The sequence below is a fragment of the Calonectris borealis genome, chromosome 15 (genome assembly GCF_964195595.1).
Source record: "Calonectris borealis chromosome 15, bCalBor7.hap1.2, whole genome shotgun sequence".
Classification (NCBI taxonomy): Eukaryota; Metazoa; Chordata; class Aves; order Procellariiformes; family Procellariidae; genus Calonectris; species Calonectris borealis.
In genome coordinates this window covers 23,076,992-23,102,279 of record NC_134326.1, presented here as the reverse complement: position 1 = coordinate 23,102,279, position 25,288 = coordinate 23,076,992, and the positions used below count along the sequence as shown (strand labels likewise).

Genomic DNA, 25,288 nt, shown 5'->3' with positions numbered 1-25,288 from the left:
CAAGATCATATTACATGCCATGAAAGAATAGAATTGAAGCAAAATATTTGGGTTTTAATGAGTATAGGTCCAAGAGGAAGATAGAATCTGTTGGCTGAATAATATATACTGTATGCATGTTGGGAACGGGGAGGAAAGTTAAATTGTGAATGAACTTGTATAGTGTAGGGGAATGCAGAGCTAATGTTATGAATTCTATATATGTTATTAAGGATAACTTTAGTAATAGGTAGGTAATAATAAGTAATTCAGAAGTTGTATAAAGGTATTTCCAAACTATAATCTGTCATGAATGTTAGGGTAAGAAAACTAAGGTACAGAGCTGCTTAGTGATCTGCATGAACTTTCAACTCTATTCAAGATCACAGTTGGTATGGATTGCTTAATTCTCCTGGTCATATATTTTAAGTAAAATTTTGTCCAATACGCCTTTCTTACATTCTTTTTCAACTTTTAATTTGTTTAAGAACTGAATTAAGTATGGCCATACTCAGAGCTCTTGACTAAATCAAGTCATCAACTCAAATATGGATTAAACTTTAGAAGTAAATGTTTTACCAGTGTGGACTTAATGACCCACTGCCCCCATAGTGTGCCTTGGCTTTTATTGAAAAGGGTCAGTAAACCTCAGGAAACCCGCTGAGCTCTCTTTGCCTTTGCGTCTCTCTGTCAAGGCTAAGGTACAAAGCTGCTGACCTCTAGTCACCGTCCCCCCTTTCCCCCTGAGTTACAGCTAATACACAGGAGTGCACTGTGAGGCAGCGCTTTGGTGTTTTGTTAAACCTAAAACAAATGCAAACTTACAAAGCTTCAGTTGTGACAAAGGATTTCCTTTTTAGTTTCTATAAATAGTGTCTGATGCTGCAGGTCCCATGGGCATCCTGTAGATTTTCCTAAGGATGTCATTCTTAAATGACCACACTGTAACCGGTACTTAGTGTGGTCCCTTGGGATGGTGGAAGTTTAAATATAACTGTTACTCAATGAATGTCTGTGGAATACTAAATTGTGCCTTCTGCATCCCCTACATGGTTCTAGGCTTCTTCCAAATGTTTCAAAACAGTTGCTCCATGGGGAAAGGGCTCTTATGACCTTTTTTCTTTCTTTAGATTTTTACAAAGGTCAGGAGAAACTTGATGAAAATTTTATGTGGTTTAAAAAGCTGAGCTTATTAAACTTTAATAAGAAGGTGGCGACAGCTACAGCTTATTTTTAAAGAGCTTTGAGAGCTTTCACAGAGAGAAGGCTGTACTGTTAGTGATGAAATAACTTGTTTTAGGCTATGATCTTGGTTTTAAGTTATGTCGAGGCACACTTTTTTAAAAACAAATATCAAAAACATGCTGTGTTTTGTAGATAGTGCAAGTAGATACTGGTATTTCACATCCTTAATCTTGCACACTTCCGCCAGAGGTATGAAACTCTTTTGCATGTGGTGGTGGCCTCTTCCATCAAGGCATATGCTGTATGCCTATGCCCTAACTTATCAAAATAGCAAATCCTGAGCATTTCCAATGTTGGCATAAAAAGCATTAGTTAAAATTAGAAAATGGAAGAGATAGATCTCTTAAATGGAGGAGATGAAAGTTATTGTTTAGCAAATTTATTTACATAAGAGAACATGTATACGTTTTGGAAGAGTTTTGCTGAAATATTATGCTTCCAATAGGAAAATAATCTCTCTTTAAGAGTTCTGGTAGTGCATATACAATCATATGCAGTACAACTAAATATAAATACTACCCACAATTACTTAATTGGTAGTGTTGAGCATTTAAGTTAAATCCCTTTTCAGCCTTGTTCCTCTCTTAGTAATCACACTTTTGGTTATACAACGATGATCTACTCCAGCAGCATGCCAGTGTGTTCTACGTCGTTAAGTACTCAGGCCGATATGCTTGTTCCAGGACATGTAATTTAGATTTGCTTAAATTGACCAATTTCTCACATGTTGAAGTTAGGATGAGATTTCTGACTTCAGGAAGCATATAATTTCCCCATCCCAGCTCTGTTTCTGATGCTGAATTTCCTACGTGGGTATACTTTAGTAGTTGGGACTGAGTATCTGATTTTTTTCCAAATCCATGCTCTAAAAAATATAAAATAAGAGCTGTTCTTTTGCAGAAACCACAAAAAAAAATTTGCTTATGTAATTCTAAACTAACGGTGGTACAGTTGGTTGTGGTGGACTTCTGAGGTCTTTGTGTTTCTCAAAGAAAAGCAGCCTTCTTAGTTTCAGTTTGTATGTAGAGAAGTGTATGATACAGGGGGTACACCTTATGAAGGATTTGATTTTCAGCTGTGTAGAAGGTGGGCACAAAAACCGCACATTTGTTTCAAGCTATATGGGAGGTTTTGATAGGTGCGGTTTACGTTCTCGGAAAGAGCCCATCTTTTTCAAAGGCAGAGTACTTAGTACAAGATGAAAGGATGTGAAGGATGAAATACGTGAACTTGCCTTTTCCAGTCAATGTAAGCCAAACCTGATGCCTCAGGCTCCTGAAACAAGAAGGCGTGAGCTTTGTTCCAGTCGGTGCCCCGTCTCTGGGATCCCACGGACCAGCTGGCAAAGAGCCATTCTTAGTTGGCTGGGAACTGGGCATTGCAGTAGGAATCAGCACGTGAATCGCAGAAATGGCTCCTTCCATCCAACAGTGGTGGTCATAAAAACAGCATAAACAACAGAAAAACAGCTTGGCCTCTGCATTCAGATTGAGGCTCATCTTCAAACCAGTATTCATTTCAACTTTGTTTAAGTCTGTATTGGCTTCGGTAGATTTCGTGACCCATACTTTTTTTCTTTGTGAGATCCTGGTGGTTTCAGATAATAGCAAGAGAGAAACTAGGTTACACTGAGAGGATCTCTTACTTCTCAGAATAAGATCGGCCTGCTGGGGGGAGGGGGGAGAAATTATTCAAGCTTAAGAAGAGAACAAGGGGTATATTACAGCACGCTGAATGGAAAGCAGTATGAACAGAATATAACGGAAATCATTGGGAGGGCACGTTGCTTCAGCTTTTATCCTTAGGGCTGGGTTTGATTAGTTCTGTCACACAAATGTTGGATCGCTTTTGTGGACTTTTATACGGTCCATGAGGTTTATGTCCATGCTTATGGAGTGCATTTGTGGGCTCAACTGTTGGGTTTTTTCTTCCTGACCAATCTCTGTGCACTTTGCTGCGTATGCTTTTTGTCTTATGTGTTGGCCTGCTGCCTTAGTGTGTATTGCAGTGTTAGTATTGAGCCCAAATAAGTCATTATAAAGGACAGTAATGAAGCTTGATTATCAGGGTTAATTTGTGTGCTTTTCTTTGTCACTTTATTAGCGTCGTCTTGGAGATGCTGCCAAGAAAGCCATCGGTAAATTGACAACCAGGACAGTAAAGAAGGGTGATAAGGTATAATAATAAGATTTCAACATGGTAAACTTGAGCATCATGTTTAATTTTTGCCAGGGGAAACAATCTCAGTTTTTCCTTTCTGCTTCTGATCTATGACCTTGCCTTCCTTGTTGGAGGCTTACTTTGTCCTGAGGCACAGTATTTGTGTAACTTCTAGTATCAATGTATGCTGTAAGTCTGTACATTTCAAAGAAGTTTTTCTTGCTTAAAAACTACTTGCACTCCATCTGGCAACCGTAACTGAGAGTGGTTTTGTGTGCAAGCTGGCTGGGGGCTTTTTGCTGGTAGGAGTACATAGGGCTAGCATTGTTTATGTGGAATTCCATAAGCTTAGAATCATTCCATGTGTAAGTTGTGTAAAGTAAAAATAAATGTAAAAGACAGGTAATAAAGGGCAATCTTTTATGTAAAATATTAATATCCAGTAATCTGAGGGGGAGTATAAACAGGTATTTCATTAAAGATAGTAAATGTTACTCCAAGAATATTTCTTGCCAGTATACAAACTAAAACATACGGTGTCTTAAGTCCTAAACTTTTTCCACTTTTATGAGCAGTACTGCTTTGTCTTTGGTTCTGAAAGGAAAAAATAGTCACTTAATCTTGCTTAATTTTTGCTCTTTAATTTGCAAAAGGCAAGCGAATTCTGGCTATGATTTGATTTTTTTTTAAGAGAAGATTATTTCCTTGAGCCTTTTTAGTGTGATTCCTTTTTATCTTTCTTATCAACACTATCAGATTAGGAAGCGATGGAAAAATTTGCTTCCAGAATGAAGGCAGAAAAAATGTATTTTTGCGTTTTCTCCCTCCCTGTGTAGTTTTATTTCAGGACAGCCTACTACACTAGACCTTTTCTGTGGGTATGGGAGTACATACAGGTAGCAGGAACTTTTCCATCTTAAAAGAAAAGATGCTGTCGTCTTGACCGCATAAATTCAAAACTGGCAAGTGACATGTAAGTTGCAGTACAGACAGCATGAGATGCACACGCAGGTGAACAGAGGGTAGGAGAAAACCTGTCCTTCATCAGAGCAGCCCATCGGGATTCTCTGCATGCAGCACTGGCTGGTGCTGACCAGGGAGTGGCCACTGTCTTGCTGTGGTTCCTCTCTCGGTGCCTTGCTAGTAGCTTGCTGGCATCGAGAAGAACAGTGAACTTGAACTAAGAGAAGGCACAGTCTGTTTTGTGTCACAGGCCCAAACATTTTAAATATATATTGCTGATGTCATATCTACATCCAAATGATGTCAGCCCTTTTTCATTGGAAATTTTTAATTCTCATGTTTAAAAATAAAAAAAAAAATTTTTTTAAAATCATAACTTCTGGAAAACAGAGAGTAAGAGAGAAGCCAGTCAGTCAGTGATCCTCATCTTCATGTCTGGGTAAGAATGATGATAATACTGCAAGCAAGCAGCAGACAAAAATATGGGACTACTCTGAAATAAGTAAAAATTGCTAGTTCTGGCTATAAGAGGGAATTCCAGGATCCTAATCCTGCCAAAAAACCTCTAAATAAATAGAAGCTTAGCTCCAAGCTGAAGTAAAGCCTCTAGAAAAATCACCACTATATGTTCTAGTGATTCAACCGAAAATTAGAATCATCTTAGGCCTTAGCCTATGTTTCAAATGATTATTTAGCAGCTCCAAATGAGGGGAGAGTTTTGTAGGTATGAATGCTTTTCTTTCTCAAGTCATGTTGGAATATAACCACCCAGTAATTGGTTTTGTGTCTTCTTAATAACAGCCACTTGGCACAACACAGTTCATGTACTAGTCACAACTACTTTTACATTTGTCATAGCCTCAACTCTTGACTTGAATTTTCATTCTATTCATTTTAGGAAACAGACCCGGACTTTGATCATTGTGCTGTCTGCATTGAGAGTTACAAGCAGAATGATGTTGTTCGCATTTTACCGTGCAAGTAAGCTAGTAAAGTTGCTTTGTTTGGAAACTATTCTTTCTTTGTGCTCCTTTGCTTCATTTCATCTAATATGTGCATTGTAATTTACAGACATACTTGTTAGATGTTTCCAGTCCTGATAACAGCCGCTTTATTTTAGACTATGATACCAGAAAGTGTGACGGTGGGTGCTGGCACCGTTATGACACTGGAGATTAAATAAAAGGTTATGATCTTCAAGATGGGCAGTTTGGGCATATTAGCGGTGTAGCTATTAAGATTGTAAGGGGGGGTGCAGGTTTAAGGACCAAGCGGTGGGCAGACACAAAAGTATAATGAACCTCGTACAGCTGCAGCATTCTGCACAGCAGATGTGCAACATTGGCTGCTGGTTTCTGAAACGGTCTGGGAAACAGAAGTGCAGTCTTTCCAACCTTCATACCTCCTCTGACATCAGTCAGCCACTGTGCTGTCATCTGTCTTTGGTCTCTCCAGTGCAGTGTGTTCTTGGCTTGTGCCTGAAGATTCGAACGTGCTGGATATTCTGCATTGGTGCTTAAAATGTAACAACTTCCTCCTCCTTGTATGCCATTCTCTTGACGCTTGCAGGTTTTCGGTTTCTTTCCATTGCACTTCCATTCTTGAGTTTTTTCGGGATATTTGCTCTTTGAGATGCTTTTAAGTGCTTTTCCACCTGGTGCTTGGTTTTAATGAATCGGTACATTTTGCTGTTCTTAAGCATTACCAAGGACATCTTTCCCTTGTATTCTGAAATGCAAAGCTTTCTTGTTTTCTCCAGACAAAAAATACATGTAACTTACGTTGTATATATGCAGTTAAGATCCAGTAATTTGTGCTTGGTACATAAATAGGGTTCTGCATGATACTCTAGAAGCAGCAAAGTCATGGTGTTGGGAGTCGAGCTTCAGCCATGCAGCAGCATACAGGAGCTCATTATTGGTCTTCTAAATCCTCCTGCAGGCTGCTCTGAATAGCTGAAATATTTTTCTTCTAATGCATAATGAATTTCTATCATCGTAAAAGGAAAACATATTATTTTATATCTTATTGATCAAAATATGCGTGCATTCTACTTCTGAAGCCAGAAGTTTAATTCAGTTTACTTTTCTCTATGTTCTTTACCTCTTGGACTGTGGGAAACAATGAACTGTTTGAGATTCTCAGTGGTGTTGTTTAGTTAATATACCCTACAAATGTTTGTTTAGAAACTGACATTAAAATATTTGGGTATAGAAGAGCTTGGTCTCAGACCTGTAAAGATTAGGGAGCTTTTGGTCGTGCGGATGTGTGCGCATTTCTTTTCTAGAATTCGGTTGTTTTTACTGAAAGATGTTGTCCTCTTGCCCATAAAAATGTACTCCTGAGTGTTAAGTAAAGGTTCCAGAGATTTATGTCCTATATTGTAATCTCAAGTAAAGCTTGCATATGTGAATTAAGCCCTAGTCTTTGATTTGTTATGTAGAAGATTATTTGGAAATCAGAGGAGGAACTCCTGGAAACTGCACACAGTTTTGGACCACTAAGCTGATTTTTTTTTAAAAAAATTGCCTCTTAAGAAAGCTTCACTTGTGTAGTTCAGGGTAGTACTGTGAGGCTCAAGGATGTGGAATGGGCGTTCACAAGTCCCACTCCTCTGTGCCTTTCTCTTTGATACTGAACAGAGGTCAGAGGGAGGTCCTTGCCAACGGCAGGAGAATCAATCTTCATCTGGCAGGAAAGCATCTTCTCCCACTAAGGACAACGCAAAATTGGACTAGAAGTCAACTTCCTTAGTTAAACACTGCCACTGTCCAAGCAATGGGTATGTTGCTAGTATCAGCAGATGGGATCAGACCATTTAACAAAGATGATCATTGATTGATTGTTTGGTTGGTTTGGTGGGGTTTTTTTTAAATTTTTTAAAAGGCAGACACTTTTGGTGAGCCACAGTCCTGCAGACAGGAAGCTCCCTGCTCTCAGGGTGGTTACAGCTGCTTCAGGGAGCTGGATGAAGGTGCACCTGGCTGCCATCTCAGCACAACCTTCCTCATGCCATCTCCCATGTAAAGGAGATATCAAGGCTCTTGTAACTTTTATGTTCACTTTCCATTTCTCTTTTTTAAATTTCACTTTTCATCTGCTGCAGTTCTGCTTTGAGTTGAGTGCAAAACCATCTTGACTAGACAGAAACATTGAGATGAATGCTTTCCACAAGACTTTTTTATATTTGTAGATGAAAGGCCAACCGGTACCTGCAAAGATGAGCCCAATAATTTCAGACTGCATGTAAGACTTTTCAGTCTTCAGCATCTGAGATGCTTCTCCCCAAGTCTTGTTTTGGAGGTTTAATCCCTTTCTACTTCCTGATACTTCAACCTCTCATTTTAGTACAACATGCAAAGTTAGGGGTTTTTTTTTAGAGAGGGGGGAAAAAAAAACCACAACACAAAAAAACCACCACACATAAAACCCAAACCCAAAATACACACCAAAAAAACCCTACAAGAGAGTCTCTAAGGCAGATGAGAAAATAAATTGCAAGAAAACCATGGAGAAAATGGCTTGACCAAGAGGAAGCAAATGAAAGGCTAGAAGTTTTTCTTACTGTGCTTGTTGAGGAAGCTATAATCATTAGACAGTAGGAATCACTGAGATATGACATCCTTGCTGCTTTCATCAATTTAAAAGTAGCATTTCCCTTTGGTACCACAAGTGTTCTCTGTAGTTAAGCATGGTCTGTCACTTGGTGCCTCAGCAGAAAAGAGTCTGGTTTGGGCAGACACACAGCACCTAAAATTCTGTAGTGAAACACCGTATTTGTGATGTTAAGTTTTGTGGCAGGTGGGAAATTGTGGCCAATTTAAAAATAAACTAAAATGATTGTGAACAATGCAGTTGAATTTCTGTAATTCATTTTGTGCTTCAGAGAGAGAAGTATGTTCAGTGCCAGCAGCCTATGGACATACTATAGCTTTTAGTGCACAGAGGGATAAGGCAGCCATCTGTCTTAGACTTACAAGCCTGAGGAATGTCTCTGTCTTTTGTGAATATCATTAGGAAGTTAAAAATAAGTAGTGTAAGCAAATGTCAGAAGGATTCTAGCAAAAGACAAGCCTCATGGACAATTTTCTTTATTCAGGTAGTTTTACTTTACCATCACACTGCTGCATCTAGGAGGTGAAGGGGGACTGGGTGAAAAGTGATCAGGAGGGAGCAGTGTGAAGGGCTAGTGAGAGAGAAGGGAAGGGGAGAGCAAAGTGACAGGTTAGAGAAAAGCACAGAGTGACATTGGAAAGGGCAGAAAGATGGCGTGGGAAGGCAGGAATTTACAAGGTAGGAAGAGAATTAAAGTAGTGAACGTGTTAAAATAAATGGCTTTTGAGTCAAATTCTTAGTATTTCCTGAGCTGGGCAAGAAGGGGGAAAGCGGCAAAAGCAGCTAATCCAGATTTCCATCAGTTTGATTCTGTGCTGCTGCAAATAGCCTTTTTTTTTTTTCAAAGAGCAAATTAACACAATACCTCAATGCCGTCCTTTCCACTTACTGCAGTGCCTAGACAGCACCCCCATTTGCTCTCTGCCTGCCTGCGAGGGCAGCCTCTTTCCCCCATCAATACCACGTGCTTGTGGAAGGCACGGAGGCTGCTCTCCCTGGCCTTGCCTGCGGGGTGGAGGCATGGCGCCTTCCTCCCGCCGCAGCAGGCCGACTTCTCTCCTCGGCTCTGCGAGCTGTGGTGGGCTGCCTGCAGCAGGGCAGGAGGGACCTGCTGCTGCTTGCCGGCCCGGCCGGGGGGTTTGTACCCCAGGGCGAGCGGAGCAGCGGCCTCCAGCAGTAGCCAAAGGTGCTGGTTTGCGGGCAGCACGCTGATCAGGTCCCTTTGGTGGGATGCTGCACTGGGAGCAGGGGAGTGTCGTGAGCTCTCGGGAAATCGCACTTGTAAACTCCTTCAAACCCTTCTCCTTGCGTGGGTGCGAATGCGCAGGCGTTACACCACCGAAAGACTCCAAACTCACTTTTTCTCTGTGGAATGCTGCGAAGAAACTGCGTTGTACAACGGAGTCGGCATTACGGTGTTTGTTACAAGCTGGAGGGCAACTGGCTTGGGTATGCTGACAGAGTGGAAAAATACCTGCAGGTCACCTGCTGGCGTTGCGCCCGCATGGGAGACTCCTTCAGCGCTACCAGCCTGGCTGCGGCCGTGCTTCCTCCAGCCCCGAGCTGTGTCACGCCTGGCTCCCCGGCGTGCGGTTCCCGGGGAAGCGTCGTCAGCCGCTGTGACCTGGAGCAACTCGCTAGGAACTCTTCGGATTTATGGTCTTGGAAAACAAGTGACAGAAATATGAAGATGGAGAGGGCTTATGATAGCAGAAAAAGCAAGGGCTTACTTTGTTAGACGGAGTTTTAAAGTAATTCATGTGTTTACTATCTTCATTGCTGTATAACTGCTTTTTAACTTTTGCAAGCAGAGAAATCCAGACAGAGCCTGAGCCACGGTGATGGTATCGGCAAGCTTTTTAGGGACTAGATAAACTGCATAAGTAGCAGGCAGAGCCATGCTGACCTAAATCAATAAATAACCTGTGGGGAACTGCACATTTTTGAAACACATTAATAAACATCCTTGAAGGTTTAGGAACTAAAAGCAAAGAATTAAGAGGTCACAAAAATAGTTGAGCTGTTTTGGTGCATTTGAGCTGTATCAAACTGCTGATGACTCTCTAAAATAACTCGTAATATTTAGCAGATGCATGTTGGCATTCCGTATCAGTCACCTGCTTCGCTTGATCTGAGTGCTTCTACAGCACTGATTAGCTGATAACGATATATTAAAGCTGTTTTCATACTTCTGTGGAATCTTGATCTCTCTGTTTCCCAAAATATTGGATTTTCAGGTTTGTCCTACTCTAAAAAACAGAATTCAGAATCTTAAAAGGAAACCTAAGCAACTAAAAGCCATAATTTGCCTAACATAGGAAAATAACATCTCTGTATGTTTCAGAAGATTTAGAACTATTTTCTGTCAGCCAGGATTTCTAAACTTTGATTCCTGTAGTTTTGTGTGTAATAAAGTTAATGCATTAAGATCTAATAATGGTAGAAGTGAGTTTGTATTTTGTGCAGTTATTTGAACAGTAAGCGATGTGTAGATCCTGTTTTTCATGATTGCCGTGTTGCTAAAAGACTCAGTCCAGCAAAGCAACTAGCTGAGATTCTGAAAGTTTCTATTCCTGCAGTATCTGGGATATAGATAAGCAAAGTTCTTTTGTTCCCTGTCCATCTTCTATTGACTATATTATACCTTCTAAGTCTGTGTGTCTTTAGTTAGTACAGGAGGGATACATAGTTGTAGCTGACTGGAACCTAGTATGTTGATATACTTTAGTCCTTCCATCAGTCTTACTAGCCATAGACAAAACAATTATATACTGGCTTTTTCCATGTTTGTTAACAAATTCGTGAGGCCTTTTTCTCCAGTCACTTTCCAGACATTTGGAAGAGAATTACCTGGTAGCATGCCTCATTTGGTCTCTGGTTTTAAAATCCCAAAGGATAGGGAGCAAAGAAGCCCCAAACCCTGTGATGAGCTTACCGAGGCACAGAGCAGCAAGTATAACCTGAGAGAGGACCGAGAGAATCGCAACTTTGTGCTGCCTTGGGGCATGCACGACCTCTTACAGACTGCGCTGATGCCTCAAATAGATGGCAAGAACTCCCTGTTCTGCCACTGCTCCTTTGCCTCCTGGTTTCAGAGCACAGCTCTTCGCTGACTAAGCAGCCCTTGTAATTGCTGCTCTGTCGTGATCACCAGTCTGTCGTGTTTGGGCGTGCCTGCTCTCACTGGCTTTTTGCTCTGCAGGCAGTACCACTGGAAATGAAAGATCTGGGTTCTTAAGGTAGGCAGTTATTCGGACTAGGTTATTATGAGTATTTGCTAAAGCTGTATTGTGTAGAAAGTCTAGTGATACCCATTTCTGCCATGAGTATGCTCTGAAAAGTTCTTTGCCTTTTGAAAAGCCGAGAGGACGTTTCCTTTAATTCAGATATGTTGTTTTGGTCTCTGCATAGCCCTTCCCTGTTATATTGATTTATATCAGTCCCAACACTGTTACCTTTATATTCATGTATGTGACCAATGTAAGTGGCAATTCAGACTGTTCTCTATTGCAGAGTTCCCTGCTGTGCAAGTAGAAGCCCAGTTTGCCTTTTTATCTTGGAAAGATTCTTCTTTTTTTTACAACCATCATATGACCATCATATGATGATGGACATGTTTTCCTTCCTGATACTAAGAAATACTGATTGTAGGAAAAGCCTTCTTTTTACTTAGATATGATAATTATAAAAGCCCATTCAAAATCAAACATAAGTGTGTTTGGGTTGGTTGCACTGACTTTTGAATAAAATTGACTGCTGGTGGATCTGTGCTCTTCCTACGCAACTTATGGTTCTACATAGAATTGAGAGAAGACTTGACACAAGGTTACGGTGGGGACTTTGTTACCCTAATTATTCTGCCCATGTGCATACTCCTATCCACAATAAAAGGCGTGGGAGGGCGGAGGAATTAAAAAAAAAAAAATCTTCCTTTTAAGCCTTTCTTCCTACTTGAACTATTAGTAAAGAGTTTTTTTTTTTTTTCTTATTGCAATCAGCACAGAATAGAATTCTAGAATTTGTTCTGCTGGCTTAATAAAAAAGAAACTATCTAAAAGTTTGTTAAAGTAGTTCTCATTCTATAAAATAGAATTGTTCGCAAATTATGTATGTGCCTTGTCTGTTCTTCTAGGCATGTTTTCCACAAAGCCTGTGTGGATCCGTGGCTTAGTGAGCACTGCACATGTCCAATGTGCAAACTGAACATTTTGAAGGCACTGGGAATTGTGGTAAGTTGCACTGTTGTGAACTCTTCTTCCTCCCATGTCTGAGATCCAGAACAGGAGGAATAATTGTAGGGGAGAAAGGGAGAAGGGTGTTCCAGTACCCTTAGTCAGAAAGTGTTTGAGTTTTTTCACCAATTTTTTTGCTGCTGATAAAGCTGATTAGTTGTTGTTGTTCGTTTCCCTGGTTGGTCATTGGGAATGTATTGTTATATTTCCATTTATAACAATTTCTTATCTACTGGAAGTCTAATGGGTTCTCTATAATCTTCCCTTTTCTCAACTTCTTTCAACCTTTCTTTGTTAAATTTACTCTGTAAATCTCTTGTTCTTGTAGTGGTCTCCCGTAGACACTCTTAAACTTGTTTGTACATTAAAAGCCATGCCCTAGCCGAGGCCAGAGAGCTTTCCTCAAGCAGCTCATGGCTTATGGGATCCCTGAGGACTGCTTTTGTGACCAGTTCACAAAGGGATAGAAGTGAAGAACCTCAGAGAGGATTTTTTCCGTCTTTCTCATATGAGGAAAAAATTATAAGGTGGGAGTGATGCTCTTTTCAGAAGAAAGAAATAGGGAAGAAAGAGAAGAGCATACGAAGATACTGCCTAAAGCAGCTTTTGAATCAAGCCAGTGAGAATAATCAGGCCTCCGTTTTAAGCTGTGTCAGTTACAAATTTGCACATTTTCTGAGAAATAGTTGCAGATACATTGTGGATGACCTATTTTTGCAATTAACATACCTGGATTTTTAGAGGAGGATACTGTAGAATTCGGTGCGTGTCATCATTGCTCACGGTAGTAAACCACACAGGCATAGGCTATGATGCAGGCATATCCGAGTCCCTTTCTCGAATCTTAATCCCATTTCCTGCTTCTCTCGCCACCTCTCTAAGGCGGACTGACGGAGCAACTTCGGGTAGAACTCGCTGATTCGTGTGCTTCTCTCCTGTGAGGACAGCCATAGCGGCTGAACAGCGTGTGTCTGGTTTTACTCAGTTTATAGGTTTGCTACACGTAGAATATTCACCCTTGTAATGTGGAATCGCTCGTTTTTCCAGCCAAACGTGCCATGTACAGATAACGTAGCCTTTGACATGGAGAGGCTCAGCAGAGGCCAGCCGGCCAGCAGACGATCGGCACTTGGCGATTTTGCCAATGACAGCGCCCTCAGCCTGGAGCCCCTGCGCACCTCTGGCATGTCACAGCTTCCACAGGACGGGGAGCTGACGCCACGGTCAGGAGAGATCAACATTGCCGTGACAAGTAAGTTTTCTTTGGCTTCCAGTGCCGCTCTATGGTTTTCCTGGTACGTGGCGCTTGCTTTGCTGTAGCTCTGTGCTGCAGGGCCGTGGTGAGAGATGTCCCTGCAGGGACAAAGGTGACCTCGGTGTCTCCGTGAGAGGCGTACGCTCCATCTAGAAACCGGCAACTCTAGGTACGGCAGTGCCAACGCTTCCATTAATGGTATCTCCATTTAGACCTGCATGCAAAGAACACTGGATGAACTACAATGGCAACAAAATAACCCTCCTGAATTTGGTAACCGGTACGAGAACGTTACTTACCCTTTCAGAATACTTTACATGCAATAATTTATACAAATATAAATATTTTAGCTGATTACTATTTCTGCAGACATTTTTTCCCCTGAGAACATTATTACTGGAATTCTGACGTCTCTTAGCAGATGGTTTTTCTTACAAAATTTGTGAATTAAAAAAAGTATTTGATGTACCAGCATTTGAGTCTTGTCCAAGTGTTTTATGACATCAGAAAACTGTTCCTGCACTGCTTGCAAGCCCTTATCCATAAGAACAGCATGGGAAATTTCCACTCACTGGATTTTACCTAGGGTTTTTAATGTATAATAGCACTATAATGAATACAATAGGTGTGGAATTGCATCATTTTTCCATATGCTGTGCAGTCTCAATTTGATGCATGAATGGTTGTTTTTCTGGCTGAACTGCAAAAAAAGAATCCATGCAGTACAACAGTCTAATTTTCTCCTTGTATTTTGCTTCTGTGCATCTATGATCTAGATTTTGAACTTAGTGACACTGTTTGCCACTGATATATGTATCTGTAACTGAAACAGTCCATTAGAGTGTTTCTTTAGATGCTGTAGCAAAGTAAACGTCTCATTAAAAAAATCTCATATTATGAAACACATAGTCCGTGTCCAGAAGTGTCCTGAGCTGAGAAGGAAAAAGCCACATACAAAATCTAGATTCTTTACAAAGCCAGTAAGTCACTTTGTCATGCAGTGTTCGACATCTGATTCGTCTTGTATTCAGCTCTGTTGAGCAGAGAGCAAATCTGTTGATGTGCTGCTTTTCTTGTCACGGGTGGGACAACTCTGTAGTTTAACTGAAACTTTTCGCTACTTGGTTTTACAGGAAGTATTTTTACTGTCTGTTCCCAGCTGTAGTACTGCTCTTGCACAGATGGGATGCCAGGGTAAAACAAGAAATAATCAGCAACAGTTCATTCTGACAATGTTTATAAAATAAAGCTTTAGAAAAGGTTGTTAGTGTGTTTTGATTTTATGGATGACACATGCATTCTTTTGATGCGTGAGAGTTAAACCAAAAGCCATATTCAACAAAAGTGTTTGATTCCAATCTATTACTATGTGCCAAATTGATCTTGAGGAGGGAGAACTTTGAATAGTGAACATTCTTTAATAGCCTTCTTTTTACTACTTTTTTTTTTAATGTGTCTGTATGTATACGCTAATGTTGAAATTGTTTTTCCATGTTGTATTCATGTCTATTAAATGGAAAACTCTAGTTATGTTTTACTGTTGAAAAGCTATCCTATTTTTTTGTTGTTTTTTTAAAGTAACACTATAGCACTTATTCAGGAGGGAGGGGGCGGAGACACAAATCAAGTGTGAAAGTATACTGGGCATGCTTATGTCAAGAGATGCATCTCAGCAAATCTAAACCAACCCTGACAACCTTTTCTGACTTGGGCGGACAGAGTTTTCATTACATTTTCCCTTGTTCCTGCATTTCACTTTACATTGTTAAGTAACCTTTCTTTATCACTAACCCTTGGGCTCAGCCAGGAAATATTGTGGTGCCATGCTTTTTTTCCACACCTCTCTCCACTTCTTCTTTGCTAGCCTTCTCCAGTCAGTAACTCTGTGGCTAACCTCCTTCTGCTTCACCTCCTGGTGCCAGTCATGGCTTAGAAGCCTCTTGCCTTCTGCCAGTGGTGTTTGAGGGAAATTTTGGCATCGCTTTGACATAAGCCTTCTCCCACGAGTGATTTCCTCCCTTTCCTTTGTCAACAGAAGAGTGGTTTATTATTGCCAGTTTTGGCCTCCTCAGTGCCCTTACACTCTGCTACATGATCATCAAAGCCACAGCTAGCTTGAATGCTAATGAGTAAGTAAATATTTAGATGTTCTGTATATTTCTGGTGGGTGTGTGTCGTGGACAACATAGGAGCAAATACCAAGAGAATAGAGAAGGGGAAAAATGCAGCTTTCAAAGAATCAAATGCCTTTTCTGCTTTTCTCAAATGTAAGTCTCTCTGTTAACAGTAGATTCCAGGGTAACATCTAAAGTCCCTCTTTAGATTGTCCGAGGAAATTTAGCTGGATTGTCCGAGGAAATCTCCTTGCTAAGTGGAGACGTGGAATGGGGAAAAGAGAATATTTATATTCAGTTTTTGATCAATGGTCTAGGTAAACATTTCTGCCATTAAATTCCCATGTTCAAAATTCACCTGGCAGAGCCAAAAATTACTACCATCTGTTACCTTTGACAGTTTTCACCTCAATTTTGTAGTCAAATTTCATATTAAAAAAAAAATCTGTATTCCTGTTTGGCACACTTTCAACTAAGAAAAAAGGTATTTAAATAGAAAACTACCTTTTTGCTCTTAGGAGAGGGAGAGATGAAAGCAATGAATGCACTACTGTTTCTTCTCTCAAGTGAAGAGAGCAGACCAGTCTTCTGACCTCTCATTTTAGTATGCTTAAGAACTGCAGTCAAAGGAGTGCTTGAAGACATCCACGCTTTCTTAATTTTTACAGACACCCCCACTGCCTCCCTTCAGACAGGCTGGACAAGAAATGACTCTAGCACGTGATTTTCAGTGTTTTTTTATAGTTCTCTGTGTTGGCAAGTATAAATCTGTTCTGCAGATTTATTGACTAGGTACATCTAGCTATTTTCATTTAGGTGTACAGAACATCTGGGCTCATGATATATATTAAATCATAATATATTTATTTGGGGAGGGAAAGTGTCAACATCTATCTTTGTCTCTGAACATCTTGATGCAGCTGAGTTTCCATCAATGTGTTGATCTCTTACCAAAAGTGGGGTGAGATTCAAAGGCAGTTTCCTGTGCAGCCTGGAAATGTAGCTTTATAATCATAATTTCCTGTTTGTTTGTTTGTTTGTTTGTTTGAGATAAGAGAAAGAAGTTCTTTTTTTACTTTTATTGCTGTCTGGAAAGTATAAGGTGTCTTTCTCAATAAGATGGAAACATGTCTAATAGTCCCCAGTGTAAAATTTTAGATAGTTTCAAGCTAATTTTCAGAAGGAGCTATAATAAGTTCTTTGAGGCTTTGGTCATCAAGGACCTTTGATTACCACTAATTTGCAAATCTTCCTTTCCTCTTCTTTTCAGATGCTAATTCCAAAAGGGCTTAATGAAGAAAAGTTTTAGAACTTCAAATAGCCCTATCAAGTCTCCTGATTTTTTTTTTTTTCCATTTGTCAAAATCCTGAAATTGCAGCCATCAATCAGCAGCTTGGCAACATAGCTGCAGCTGAACATAGTTAATCTGCACTGAAAAATAGCTTGGGAAAGCATGGAGCAGGATGAGCTGTGAAACAGGAATGTCTGCATTTCTGGGCATTTCCACATCATTAGGAAGAAGACAAAGGAACTGTAGCCCCTGTAGTATCGTCCAGATGCGGGCACTGATAGCAGTTGCATTTCTGCCTTGCCTTGCAACTCTTCTTTTGGTTGTCTTTTGCTCGGATCTGGGTCTATTTTTACTGAAAGGGCAAGCTTCTTCGCATTGGCAGAGAGTTAGGGCTTCCAGCGAAGTTCACAGTGATGTTCCCTTAGTACAAACAAAGGGCGTGCTGATGTAAGGAGAGCTCCTTTCCCCAGGTATAGGAATGAAAATGCGAGCATATACAAATGTATACTTCGAGGCAGACTTAAGAAAACCAGCAATCGCAGAAACCAGAGCTGTCAAAAATCACTTATTTAGGTAACTGAGGTACCTAGCTGTAGCCTTTAACCTCAACAGCTTTTTGACTGAATCCTTTGGGATCTAAGCAGCCTTCACAAGTGCTGCTAGGTTCAGCTACTCATTTTAGACAGTTTAAAATGTGTATGTATGACACTAATGCTTAGATTTGTTGTTTCATTGACAGCTTATGTTCCCCAGTGCCAGACAAAGCATTTCTTGTGCTGAATATCATGCCAAATATATGGCGGCTGCCTCTCACTGCGATTTCCATTAAATGTCATAACAGCATACCTGCTTTTTATGTTGTTCTCCATATAAAAAGCAATGCTGGCTTACCCTACATTTGTTATGGTAGTGTTTCAAGAGGAAGCTGAGGGTTTTTTCTTATCAGAAAACAGTAACAAGAATGAGGCCACCTAATATGCTGATGCAAGTAAAAGGTGTCAAATATTCTGCATTGAAACTCACCTAAAAACATATCCTGATCCTTTTTTTTCCTATGTCCTTCCTGCAGCTTAAACATATTTATTTAGAGCAATAGTTCTGGAGTTGTGTGTATATACACATATCTAACTGTGTATATGTATGTTTGTGCGTATGTATATATACACACACATAAGCATTTTTAAATAGTTCCTGATAAAAGTAAACATTGTCCAAGAGATAAGAACATAAGGAACCAGCTACTTTCTCTTGGTCTCATAATATTCATGCACTATTACTATTAAATGATTTAGGTAGTGATTTAAAGGAACAAAAGAAGCACATTTTGCTTTGCTTCTTAGGGAACGGTTGGAAATTACTGTATAATTGTGTTTTAAAGTCCAAAAAGCCCAGATGTTGGATAGCACCACTTAGAGAAAGTTTTCAGTAGCGGATGAAGTTTCCTCAAAAGTTTAGAAGTGCTCAAACCTCTGGCTGTCCCGTCTGTTTTAGTGGGCCTGTAAGAATGATGTAAGGAGTACAGACCTCTGTTAATGCTCTGGCCTTGTATAATTAGTCATTTCTCACTAACTTACTTTTACAGGTTTGGGGGTTTTTTTTAGTATTGGCAGTATTAACTTTAATATAAATATTTTGTTCCTGTTTTTTTTTCTGCCCCACAGAGCAGAATGGTATTGAAGAAACGCTTTCCAGCCGGTTGCCTTGGAGAGAGACACCTATTTTTATGCATCATTTATCGATCATGCAGCACAAGCAATTATTTAGTACATTCTATTTTTTCATAAAATTTGCTGATGCCAAAGCTTTGTATTAAGGAAAAAGTGAAGAAATAAAAAAAACTTTAATTATGAAATGTTACTCTGTGAGAATTCTATTTTTCTTGGACTTTCTGTGTTAGTTTCTGTGAAGTCTGACAGCCTTCTGCAAATCTTATAAGGTGCTTTATTTCCTTTGAACGATTTAATCTTTGCAGATCTGTATTCTTCTTTCATTTTGGGACACAAGCTAACAAGTGGAAACCTCACGCAGAGCTGTTCTTATGATGCCACCCAGCACTGGAATAACTAACAAGTATTATTAGCAATCGCTCCATACCAGCTCGTTACGGAAAAAAGCTGGGCCAAGCATTCTACTATATAATGGGCTTACCTTGACTCCAGCTGAAAATTAATTTGAAATAAGAACACTTTCTCCAATTCTCCTCCTGTAACACTCCTGTGTCGCACTGGGAGGACTGCAGTATGATTTTTGTCTTCAGGTCGGGCATTGCTGAAGGCTTGCAACACCGTTTTCTCGACATACAAATCATAAACCTCTTCTGTCTTTTGCTTTCACCCCACCCTTCTTTCTGATAAAAGTGAAGCTACTCTAAACCACTTCCTTCCTTCCGAACACCAAGTGAAAAGGTAGCATTTTCCCCCACTGTCATCTGCGAAGCCTCCTTTCGTATTAGTGACGGGTTAGTTTTTGTTCAAATTCAGATCATGAAAGATTGATAATGGTCTTTACTGCAATGTAGAAACTCTGTGCAAACATGTCCCTTCTTGCCATGGCTTTTTTACTGGTGAGGAGCAGAGGGAAAACATCTCTCATCGCTGTCCTCGCTCAGGCGGTTTCACGCAAGTTTACTTATGCAAGCAGTGTGTGAGTAATTTCACAACAGTCAGTTCAAACATGCGCATCTGATTCGCAGCCAAATGCTAATGCTTGAGTTAATGAGGTGGGTAGATGAAGGTAACAAGTTGGTAAGGAAAATGTCATTGATAGAAGTTACTCTGCATTCAGTTGTTTTTGTTGTTCTTGTATCAAGATGTAGACATTTGAAACAATGCTTTCTAATTTAATTAAATGAACAGAGGGAACGAGCTTTACTATAAGATTTAATTTTTTTATGTACTGGGAAATAGAGGATTTAATTTAATTTTATTTTTATGTATAGGCATTTTAGAATTTAGGAACACAGCCAGAGCCTACATTAAAATAAAGTTTCTTAATTCTTATCTGTCCAGCAGGCTTCAGCTGAGAAGGCAGCTTTTATAATAAGAAGTGAAGTATGTGCTAGCTCCAGTACATTTAATAGAATTATTTTTCGGTGTCCTTGTGAAGTTTTGAAAGAAACATGAACATAATCAATAGACCAGTAAGTGCGTTTTGAAAGACTGGAAAACCCCATTGGACTTACTCATGAAGAGGAAAGAACCCTCAAACACACTGTGGCTGAGGACTGTCTCCTTGTAAGATACGGGGCTTGTCAGCTGGGCGTTGTGGCCACAAATGGGGGAATGTGGTTAGAGCACGGCTTAGGGTACAGGCTATGAAACAAAAGGGTGACCTTTTTTTTTCATCCAGCAATAGTAAAATTGATAAGTTTGTGCTCGTCTCCTGAAACAAAAATCCTTAAGTGCTTTTTAATGCTGTCGGGAGGAATGCGCAAGGACAGCCGGAGCAGCGTGGTGACCCAGATGCAAAAGGCACCACAAACAGCTCCAGTTCATGTTTCTTCTAGAGAACAGCAACAGAAGGAGAAGTTGAGTGACACTGGGAACAAAATGGTTGACAGGGCTTCTAGCGCATTTCCCTCCATAGAGGATTTAAATAACCAGGGCCATCTTTTTTAATCTTTCTTTTGAGTCTCTAACAATTGTCTCAACAAAGTGTTAATAAAAATACAGGCACTATCTGCTAGGTTAATTATAGGTCAGGCTAGCAATGTAAGTTTATCCTGTTATTGAAATAAATATATTCAAAGATGGACTCTGCACCATCCCAGAAACTCAATTTTTTGACTCTGGATAAACACAAGAAGGAAATTCCCCATGCTTTTAGATATCCACACATAAAAGACGAGTAATGTTACTCTCGCATGCATAACCGTAATAGTGAGAGGAAAGGAGAAGAGCTGGTCCCTCTTTCCAGATGTTGCAAAGATGGCAGGACTGGGCCGACAGAAGGGTATAATATATATATGTATAAGGGTACAGCTCAAGAGGGAGCAGCAGTGCCTTGCTAAACAGCTGGCTTCGAGGAAAGGATGCTTTATGAAATAATCCTGCTCTGTTGTTCCTTAACCGAGAGATTGTCTGAGGTAGGGCGTGCTCGGGTCGGGTTTCCACATTAAGAAGTCGTCGTGCTGGAGGAGCTGTGGGGGAATGCAGCTTGTGGCAGAAGATGGCCCTGGTTAATGACTGAGGGCATGTCCTGGTTTCGGCTGGGATAGGGTTAAATTTCTTCCTAGTGCTGTGTTTTGGATTTAGCAGGAGGAGAATGTTGATAACACACTGATGTTTTCAGTTGTTGCTAAGTGCCCTCCTAGTCCAAGGACAGCTCCCGTGCCTACTGACTGAGCTAGGTACACAAGATGGGAGGGAACATAATCAGGACAGCCAGCCCAGCTGGCTAATGGGGTATTCCATACCATGTGATGTCATGCTCAGTATATGAACGGTAGGCGTGATCCAGGAAGTACCGATCGCTACTTGGTTATCGGTCAGCGCGGGTGGTGAGCAATTGTATTGTGTATCACTCATTTTGTATATTCTATCATTATTATTATTATTATTTTCCCTCTTCTGTTCTATTAAACTGTCTTTATCTCAACCCACGAGTTTTTCTCACTCCTACCCTTCCGATTCTCTCCCCGTCCCACTCGGGGGGGCGGGGGGGAGTGAGCGAGCGGCTGCGTGGTATTTGGCTGCCTGCCGGGTTAAACCACGACAGGGCATTAAAATACTTTCAGATGGAAAGGGAACACCAGGTGACACTCCTGATGCACCTGCAATGCTACAGCAATGCCATGTCTCCTGAATTTTTGGCCTCGGTGTTGTGCCCACTTCTGTAGCATCCTATGGTAGGTATAAAGATCAATTCCAGGGTAGTATGTTTATTTTCAGACTCAATACAAGTTATGTGAAAAGTTCTTTGTAAGTATATAATGAAGAATAGTAGCAGAGAGCACTGAAGGATTCATTTTCATGTATTAAAACTGAATGCAGACTTCCCATTTGTTTTCCGTACCTAAGGGATAAATCTGGATCTTTCTTGGTAAGTGCAAAATAGGAAGAACAGATTCATAAGCTGAGTTTGGAACTGTGGATGTTTCTACTTGTCCATAAAATACATTTATTCAGTAAATTTATCAACAGGATTGATGCCACGTTTTTAAACAGACACTAGCAGTTTTCCACATGAAGATGAGCATAGCTGGGTCACTGAGCCCTGCCCACTCTGTTTCTGTAGCCGAAAGTTGTGGGCAATGACACCGACCTGGTTACTGGAGCACCTGAAGGTCGAGCGTTGGAAACGCTGAGCAGCAGCTGGATTTGCAGCACTGGGCGGGCTGCGCTGAACGGTAGAGGAGAGAGACATTTAGGAAAAGAATGAATGATATGTCCCAGAAGTGGTATGAAAGCCAAGAGATTTGTATTTGTATGGAAACATGCAGCCTCCCTGGAAGTGGGTGGTTTGAATTTCTTTTGCCAAGAAGCAAGAAAACATCACAGGAAAGAATTTTAGAGGTGTTGGATGTACAGTGCCTTTTTCCAGATTAATTTAGAATATTTGTTGTCAGATGACCTGTCTGCCTGTTGATTAAATCTCTCCCTTGAACCTGCTGGAGTGGAAGTCTGGGCGCACACGGAGGAAAAGCCTGGGCTGTCTGCTTCCTAATCAAACCTTGTTTGATTTTTGTGTAGTAAAAACAAAAGCCACACTGAGCTTTTAGAATCCCTTTTGCTTCGTTTCAGCATTGGCTGTTCAGTACGTAACATTTCAGTGGGTGGAGGAAAGGGAGATGAAACATCCAATATCCATGGCTTATTTCAACTGCAAGCTGGGACTCGGTCATCAAAAGTTACATGATCCTGACCCGTAACACATTTCAAGAAGAATCTTGAAATCAGTTTTATCTGGTATAATTTCAAAGTAGGTTCAGTTTTTTTGTTTGAAGACAGACTATGATCAGCTGGAAGTCATAGTTCCAAGTTTGTGCTCCCTCAAAAACTCAACCTTTTTTATTTTTTTTATTTTTTATTTTAAGCACTGCCCAGTTTTAGAAACCTGTAAATTTGGGAGAGGGTTCAGATCTAGAAGTGGGTAGTCATCATTCCCTACCGACTGCTTCTGCAAAGTATATCCCAACACAGTACACTTCTTCCAAATACCTGGATATATGCTCCTGGCAGAACGAGCAATTCACTCCTATGCACTGTAACTACTAATTTCACGCGTTTCAGTTAACTATAAGATAAAAAATAAATTAATTTGCTTATGAGAACTTCCCCTTCTCAGTCTGAATGGTGGAGTGAGCGTGTGTACTGGCTTTTGGTGGTAAGAGAGAGGTTTGGAGGGGGGTTAGGGAGCTGGCGGCAGATACGTTGCCCAGCTTCAGTTTGCTGCTGTTCTTAACAAGGCTTCGACCCGGGCACACAGTTGCCGTGCAGCTCAGGCCGGAGATTGCGGCAAGTCAGGATGGCAGCGTGCTGTCGCAGCTTGCAAAATGAGTTTGCGTGGAGCCCATCTACAGTGTCCCTGGCTCTTCCAGCCAGTGCTGTTAGGAGGTCTCTGCTTTGCTAAGTGCAAAATGCATCTCCGCTTTTGCTCTTTCAACAATTCTATGCATTTGATTATAACTCTAGCTTTTTCTTTTTAATCCTAATAAGACTTCTTTTTTTTCTTTTCTGAGTCTCTGTCTTTTGGGCGGGTGGGGAAGGAGAAAAGGTGTTTTGGACAGTAGCAGCTGAATTCTTCTTCCCTTGTATCTTTTGCAAGCTCTTTATTTCAGAAGGGCATAGGCTGGACTCAAAATTTGGCAAAGAAAGGAGGATTTAAGCACCTAAATTCTGCAGGGCTAAATCTGCAATCCCTTAAGCATCTTGCTCCGCTGCTGCCTGAAGTTGGAGGCACCTTGGTTTGCTGAGTGCCTTCGTGATGAACTTGGAAGCTTTTCAGTTGCCTCCAGTTTGGCTCATGTGGCTGTCTGGCATATTGTCATCTAAGCAGCCTTGCTCCCAGCTAATCCCCCTGGGATCGAGAAACCAAGTAATGAAATGTTTTGGCAAGGGCTTGAAATGATAGATGCGTTCAGAGAGAACCGTTTGTACAGCAGTAGGGCTTAGCTCCTTGCAAAACACATCTGTGGGTTTGGAGACCCACAGGAACGCCAGGCCGCCGAGGAAAAAAATGAACTTCCATTCCCCACTCTATCAACAGCCACTTGGTGCTTGTTTCGGGTGTCACCATGTTGGAGAAGAGGGTTGGTCTCCTTTGGTTCTTGTAAGGAAATACGTAGGTGCCTGTTTCTAGAAGGTGACTCCAGGTGGATGGAGGTTGCTGAGCTCTGGAGGAGGTCAGGCTTTCAGCAGCATCGGTCGGACGATCCTTGGTGACCTCCTCGCTCAGCCTGCTCGTTCCTTCCGACCCCGTGCCGGAGCGCTTTGTGCTGGCACACGGTGCAGGGAACTGGGCGCCTACCAAAGGTTTCTGGGTTTCTCGAGGAAGCACGTGCCTGCTTTACAAGGCTGTAAATCAACAGCAAGCACCGAGTGCCGAACTCCGGCCTGCCCCAGCCTTGCTCAGACTTGACCTGTTTTATCTGAAAGAACCATTTGAGGAGGGATTATTCATGCGTATGAAAAGCAGTTGCTTTCAACTGGCAGGGGAGCACACAAACGGAGGTGAACTATTTCATATGGCTGTTACTGGTTTGCGTTACGGGATGGCTATTTTTTCCATGCATACTGTGTTTGCCGTCGGCACCCGTGTACGAGGACCTTTTACTCAGTTCTTACGTTGTTCGCGTGTGTTCCTAACGAGGTTTTGTTCTACCTCTTGTAGGCAGTCACTTCTTTCATCGTAACTCTCTGTCCCCTCGAAGCCTGGTCTACGAGAGCGAGTTCTCAACCATCGAGCCTGCCTTGGACATGTATGACGAGAACAAAACCTGAAAGGAATCCATGCTCCTTCCTGGCCCTTTTTCCGTTTTTTTCATTTCTCATTCCTATTGTTGTGTACTCTTTCCATGGATCTCCTTTGTCTGAAGAAGAGCTGCTTTTTCCAGAACACGAACCCACCTTCTTGATTGCAAAGACGAAGACCAGCTGTGGTGGTTTCTGAGGGTGGCATCTTTGAGCTGACGAAGAGTTGCGCACAAGCAAGATTGTCTGATGGAAATTGCTGAGTAACAGCATGGGGAGCCGTGTCGGTCCAGCCGCGGCGATGCAGAAGAGGTTTTACGGTGGTCCTAAGAGTTTGTGTTGTACTGCAAATGCATCTCTTGCATAGACGTCTGCTGTTTCCAGTTTTTTAATTGTCCAGATGGTTGGGCAATGTCAGAAAGGGAACTGGTTGCAGAGGAGATGGCCAGTGACTGGTAAAAGCACTCGTATATCTCGGTCAATCCATAACCTTACTGTGAAATAGCCCCTTCTGAAAGGGACC

The 25,288-nt window shown here is 41.2% G+C and overlaps 1 protein-coding gene across 4 annotated transcripts in view; it reads left to right on the top strand.

Moving 5' to 3' along the window:
- Positions 1 to 25,082, top strand: part of RNF130 (ring finger protein 130) — a 48,730-nt gene extending 23,648 nt beyond the window's left edge. The window contains exons 4-9 of one of the 4 annotated variants that reach the window (XM_075164754.1): positions 3,328 to 3,399; positions 5,246 to 5,328; positions 12,095 to 12,191; positions 13,242 to 13,446; positions 15,485 to 15,578; positions 18,517 to 18,707. In XM_075164754.1, coding sequence (XP_075020855.1) covers positions 3,328 to 3,399; positions 5,246 to 5,328; positions 12,095 to 12,191; positions 13,242 to 13,446; positions 15,485 to 15,578; positions 18,517 to 18,532 — 567 coding nt within the window. In that variant the 3' untranslated portion in view covers positions 18,533 to 18,707. Of the gene's footprint in view, positions 1 to 3,327; positions 3,400 to 5,245; positions 5,329 to 12,094; positions 12,192 to 13,241; positions 13,447 to 15,484; positions 15,579 to 18,516; positions 18,708 to 24,685 lie in introns of those variants that run through there. The other 3 variants (XM_075164756.1, XM_075164755.1, XM_075164753.1) reach the window with 3 other exon arrangements.
- The last annotated feature ends 206 nt before the right edge of the window (positions 25,083 to 25,288 follow it).